This window comes from Sceloporus undulatus, chromosome 2 (assembly GCF_019175285.1).
Source record: "Sceloporus undulatus isolate JIND9_A2432 ecotype Alabama chromosome 2, SceUnd_v1.1, whole genome shotgun sequence".
Taxonomy (NCBI): domain Eukaryota; kingdom Metazoa; phylum Chordata; class Lepidosauria; order Squamata; family Phrynosomatidae; genus Sceloporus; species Sceloporus undulatus.
In genome coordinates, this window is record NC_056523.1 from 2878104 (window position 1) to 2884677 (window position 6574).

General features: G+C 43.7%; 1 protein-coding gene across 9 annotated transcripts in view; it reads right to left on the reverse strand.

Annotated features, from left to right (window-relative positions):
• Nucleotides 1-4338: 4338 nt before the first annotated feature.
• The window catches only part of LOC121923012 (zinc finger protein OZF-like), a 16059-nt gene continuing 13823 nt past the window's right edge, over nucleotides 4339-6574 (reverse strand). For all 9 annotated transcript variants that reach the window (XM_042453083.1, XM_042453084.1, XM_042453091.1 and 6 more), the window contains one exon: nucleotides 4339-5448. In XM_042453083.1, the coding sequence (XP_042309017.1) occupies nucleotides 4424-5448 (1025 nt within the window). In that variant the 3' untranslated portion in view covers nucleotides 4339-4423. The remainder of the gene's footprint in view (nucleotides 5449-6574) is intronic.

The window sequence follows — 6574 nt, forward strand, 5'->3', positions numbered from 1 at the left end:
TTATTTTTACCCCGCCTTTCCAATTGCATGATCAAGGCGGCTTACAAAACAAGGCAGCATCCTGACCTTTTGTGCAAAACAAGCAGGGTCAAACTCTAGTCTTAGGTGAAACCAGCACTTTCTTGGAATGCTCAGGGCCAAAACACTGCAGCAATAATCTAGTTGGAGACCATTTTAACTGCCCTGGCTCAGTTCTAGGGCATCCTGGGAACTGTAGTTTGTTGTGTCACCAGAGCTCTCTGACAGAGAAGGCTAAATGTCTCAGAAAACTACAGTTCCTAGAATTCCCTAGTCCTGAGCCAGGGCAGTTAAAGCAGTCTTGAACTGGATTAGTTCTGCAGTGTGCTTTGGACCTGAGTCAGGAAAGGAGGGGGTGCCCAGTGAGTATTCCTCTGTCTACGTGACCCTCTTGTCTTCAGAGAATGGAGGACAGGTTCCATTTTGGAAATTTAACTTTGGCTCTCAGTTTGCAAGAATATCATTGGGGGGGGGGGTGTCAAAGGCCTTACTGAAATCGAGATATGCTGCAGCATTCCCTACAGCATTCCAAATGCATCTGAGGAAGTAGGCTGAAGTCTATGAAAGCTCATGCTGCCAATTCCTTTCTTTCAGTTAGTCTCAAAGGTGCTACAAGATCTGTCTATATACAAAATTAGAGTGAGAGAAAATTTATGGGGGTTCAGAATTCTCATTCTGGGGGCAATGTCATCATCATCATCACCACCACAGATTCACCCTGTCTAGACTTCACTATAGACATCTATCCAGAAAGACACTAAGGAAAAAAATGTATTCCACAGGAAGGAGCCTGAAATGTTTCTCTGAGACAAAGCCATATGACATGTCAGTGCGCAAATGTGGCCTATCTTGCCTATTTATGTATTTATTATGACTGTGTTCCTGCTTCATACCAAGGTCCCAAGGCCAAGTAGAGAAGGTTAAGCCCACGGTTTTGAAAGATCTCTGACATCAGTGGAAGTCATCCATACCCTGAAATTTGTACTACCTCAATAGCTTCTATTTATGGGTCTTAGTAAACCCTGTACACCATCACCTCCCTCCACTGCATTTGCCACCTGAGATTTATCTCTACACTAACAAACTTTAGGCCAAATGGTGAAGCTGAAGCTCTGGATCCTGTTGGACAGTTGACATCACTACAGCCCAGCCAATCCCTGAAGTTCCTGTTTCCTTGGCATATTTCCTGATCTTGGGTCTTTCATGACATCAGAATGCAAAGGCCTAAGAGGACTTGCTTGCTTGGTGGGCTTCAGAGCAGTTCAGGCCGCTTGGAGGACTCAAGGCAAAACCAGAGCCTGGCCAATTTGGACATCAACCCATTTAACCTTCCAGGTGAGACAAAAAGAGATGAGTGGGGCTCGTTGCAGATCAACCTCACCCCTTACTACCACCACCCCTGGCAAACGATGGATCGCTTTTCCTCTTCAGCAGCCCTGATTGGCAAAAAGCAATGCAGCTCTTCACCTAGGGCCTCTGCCCCCTCTGTAGCCCATAAGGGTTTTCTCTCTGTGCTTCGCTTGAGAGAAAGGAAAGAACACGAGATCTTTAAAAAAATAAATAAAGACACTTTTGGAAAGGAGGGACTTTGTTGGTATATAAACTCTACCCCATTCTGCATGCACCAGACCACCTTCCCAACTCCCATATACTGACCTTTCATCTCTTTTTCTTGTCTCTTCCATATACCAGCATCTTCTTCATTCTTCTACCTGAGGATCCAAAAAACATTGCCCTTAGATTTTGGCACACTGCCCTTTCTTTTGCCTCAACTACGTAGGTCATTTGTTGGGGGGTGGGAGTTATGACATCTCCCTGCTCTTTGTCAGATTCATCCAAGGGATGAGTTACAACAGGGATAGGACATGGAAAATTTAATTTAATCTACTTGTTTTTAGCCAGATGGTGCATGCAGAGTAGAGTGGAGGGTGAGGAACTGGAATGACGGAGCAACCTAAGCAAATTCAGAGACCTCCTGCAGAGAGCCAACCTGGTGGAACGGTTTGAGTATTATCCTACAGCTCTGAAGACCAGGGTTCAATTTCCATCTTGGCCACGAAACCTACTGGATGACCTTGGGCAAGTCACATGCTCTCAGCCTCAAGGGAATGCAATGGCAAACCTGTGAACAAAAAATCTTGCCAATCTTGCTTCATGACAGGGGCACCCTAAATCAGGATCTATCCGAAGGCACACAACAGCAACAGAGTAGCAACAAATGGATTAAACCTTCCAAATTGTAACAAGCTGCTGCTCTCCCAGGTGAGCTGGAGATTTGAAGAGAGCCCTTTCCTCTTGCTTGGAGATGAGCCCCCCAAACTGGAGAACAGGTACCCTTGTCTCCTGGCTGGAGATGACTATGGAAACTGGAGAGTCAGGGTAAGGCCTCCTGGCATCTTCCCTCTAGATTTCAGTCAGTGTGGGCATCCAATGGCAGACAGCCTGGAGACAACTCCAGGGATGCACAGAAAGCCTTTCTTTGATTGGAGGAACCTCCCAGGGTGAGAACAAAGTCACCTCCTGGCCACAGCAGGGGAAGGACTTGGAAGGAATCATTTTCCTATGCATTTACATTAAAGAGAAGGCATTTACAAAGAAGCCTGAGTGATTAGTGCATTTGTTGTTTTAAAAACCATGACTAAACTTCAGGTCTTTTTATTCCAGAATACTCCATCCTACAGAACCCTGGGAATTGTAGTTTTGCAAGGTCTTTAGCCTTCTCTGGGTGCATCTACACTGTAGAAATAATGCAGTGACCCTGCTTTACCTGCCATGGCTTTATTCTACAGAATCCTAGGGTTTGTAGTTTTACAAGCTCTTGAGCCTTCTCTGGATGCATCGCCATTGTAGAAATAATGCATTTCAACACCACTGTTAACTGGCAAGGCATCCATTTGAGGAAGTAGACTGAAGTCTAGGAAGGCTCATGCTGCCTAATCCTTTCTTTCAGAGAGTGTCAAAGGGGTTACAAGATCTCTCTACGTACTGATTCTATGGACTAACATGGCTATATCTTTGAATTCTTCCCCTGAGGTTTGTAGTTTTACAAGCTCTTGAACCTTCCCTGGGTGCATCTACACTAGTATTTAACAAATCAAGATTTTTGTCTCAGTATTGAGCAGCCAGGAGGGAATTTTAAAAAATTCTGTCTCTCTTCTAAAAAGCAAGCTATTTTCAAGTTGTATATCCTTCTCTCTTTCAGGAAGGAGACACACGTTCTTGACAAATTCCCCAAATGATCAAAAGGGAACAAGCGAACATCTACTAAGTATGTATGTGGTACTAATTCCATCTGCATAACATAGTTTCCTTTGATTTAAATAAAATGTTAAAAAAGTCAAATAAATCTCCTCCTCCCCGACTCTCCTTCAGAATCACGAACAAACTTGGAGCAACATGGCACATCTGAGTGTCCTGGTGGAAAGAAAGGGACAGAGGGAGGGAGTATGTGATCCCCGTTGGTCCACCAGGGAGTGCCACTTTTGTAAGGCCCCTGTCTGCCCACTGAGATCACCCAGGAGGGAAAGAAGACCATTAGAAGCCAACATATATTATTGAGGTTGGAGTGGGCAATTCTCAAGCAGCTGGAAAAGGGATCCATTCTGGCACCCAAGAAATCCGATACATCAGAGGCCCCCCAACAGGGCACCTTTCCTCTATTCGAACTGCCATTGCTGGGGCCTCTGAAGGATAGAAGGGCCATCATTTCCCAGTCCCAGCAGCTGATGAGGCACCCTCCCCCCATTCCATCCGCCACTGCTATGACCTCTGAGGGAGAGAAGGACCATCGTTGCCTAGTCCCAGGAGCTGGTGAGGCACACTCCCCTCATTCCATCTGCCACTGTGTGACATCTGAGGGAGATAAGAGCCATCATTGCCTAGTACCAGCAGCTGATGAGGCACCTTCCCTCCATTCCAACAGTCACTGCTGTGGGCTCTGAGAGCCATCTTTGCCTAGTCCCAGCCCATATGCTCGATTTATTTTAATGTATGATTTTAAACTGTTAACTGTTTAATTTTGGGGGGGTGGAGGGGTAGGATATGGGATTCTGTATGAAATTTTTAACTTGTAAGCCGCCTCAATTGTCATTGACAGAGAGGCGGGTATAAATAAAGTAATATTATTATTATTATTATTATTATTATTAGGTCCTGAGGATAGGAAAATGTCAGCATTTAAACTAGAAGTCAGTTGACTTTGTGTGTCAACATGGGGACAGAAAAGAAGATGAAACAGCCCTCTCCCATGTATTACATGAGCACACATGCTACCATCATGGTCACAATTAGATGAATTGGGGACTATTAGAAAACAGAATGTTCCAAATAATTCAAAGGTTTATCGAATCAACATATGAGTGCAAGATATTTTACAATTACATGCATTAAAGGGAATTCTAATATTTTACAAGACAGAATCTAGATATACTGTGTCTACAAACAAAATGTATGTCATATTTCTATTTGCATTACAGTGTGGACATTCTGATGCCTCAAAAAGGTTTGAGTCCTGTGCAAAATGTTTCCCACACTGCTGGCACTTGAATGCTTTCTCTCCTGTGTGCATTCTCTGATGTCTCAAAAGGACGGATCTCTCAGCAAAACATTTTTCACACTGCTGGCATTTATAAGGTTTCTCTCCTGTGTGGACTCTCTGGTGTCTCTCAATGTGCGACCTCTGAGAAAAACATTTTCCACACTGCTGGCATTTGTATGGCTTCTCTCCTGTATGAACTCTCTGGTGAATTACGAGGTCTGAATTGTGAGCAAAATATTTCCCACACTGCTGGCATTTGTATGGTTTCTCCCCTGTGTGCACCCTCTGATGTCTCAAAAGGGTTGAATTCTCAGCAAAACATTTTCCACACTGTTGGCATTTGTAAGGTTTCTCTCCTGTATGGACTCTCTGGTGTCTCTCAAGGTCTGACTTACAAGCAAAACATCTCCCACACTGCTGGCATTTGTATGACTTCTCTCCTGTGTGGACATTCTGGTGTCTCTTGAGGTGTGACTTGAGAGCAAAATATTTCCCACACTGCTGGCATTTGTATGGTTTCTCACCTGTTTGTTTTTTCTGATGCCTCAAAAGGTGTGAGTTTTGACCAAAACATTTCCCACACTGCTGGCATTTGTATGGTTTCTCTCCTGTGTGGACTCTGTGATGAGTAACAAGGTCTGACTTGTAAGCAAAACATTTTCCACACTGCTGGCATTGGTATGGTTTCTCTCCTGTGTGGCTTCTCTGATGAGATCGGAGGTTTGACTTGTGAGCAAAATATTTTCCACACTGCTGGCATTTGAATGGTTTCTCTCCTGTGTGGACTCGCAAGTGACTCTCAAGGCGTGACTTGTGAGCAAAACATTTTTCACAGTATTGGCATTTGTATGTTTTTTCTCCTGTATGAATTCTCTGATAAATCGGAAGGTCTCCTATAAAGAAGGAGAATATAGTTAAGACTCAGTCTCAGTGTCTGGAGAGGAAGGACTTCTGAAAGAAACCACTGAGCTACTCCAGCTCAAGAATGAAAAGAAACATCAAAGAAAGAGAAACTAGTGTCCCCTTTGCCCCCTTCATAGATCTTAGTCACAACTGCTAAATACAACCCCTTGATAAGTTTGAAAACAAGGACCTGAACCAGCTCACACCTGTTCAACCAAACTAGTTGTTAAATTTTTGCTGTACAGGTGTGCCTCTCTATAACGAAGCCCCCTCTGTGTGTGTGTGTGTGTGTGTGTGTGTGTGTGTGAGAGAGAGAGAGAGAGAGAGAGAGAGAGAGAGAGAAAGAGAAAGAGAAAGAGGTGGTGGTGATGTAAAACATGATTTCAGGAAAAAGAGGAGACAAGATTGAGATGCTGAAACAGTGCAGATGGGCGTGAGGGCAGGCCAGAAAGTTGGTGAGTGAAGGGAGATGTGGAGAGCTATCAGGTATGTGAGAGCAAGGAGGATGAGGAGGGGAAGCAAAATAAGGTAGGGAAGCATGAGGTTTGCCAATTATCCTCATTGAAGACCTTCAAAAAGGTGACTAAAACCCTTATCTTCCGGCAGGCCTACCCAGACTGAGAATGTCCAGAACTGAATGAATTCATCCTCCCTACCATCTTTCTCATTTGCAAATTGTGTAATAATTTTGATGTATTGCTATGTATTTTAATTGTGCTCTAATATTTGATTTTAAATTTGAGAGGGGGGTTAGCTTGGGGATTTGGTGGGTTTTATTGCTTAATTTTGTATATTCTTTAATTGTGCTGTTATCCACCTTGATCCTCAAAACAGAAGTGGTGGGATATAAATACATTTTCATTCATTTCATTCATTCATTCTTCTGCAGAAAAGTTTTTATTAAAACTAAAAAGGGGATAGGATGTTCTATGATTTGCATCCTCAGCCAGATTGTTAATTGAGAGAGGGAATGAGGACTGGGCGAAGAACACACATCTCTCCTAGTCCCAGTCAGTAATTTTGCTCATCATCAACCTCATCCTCACCAGGGTTTGCATGTGAACAAACATGTACACATTGGGCCAAAAATTAAAAGTGAAGCGGGACCTGCGACGG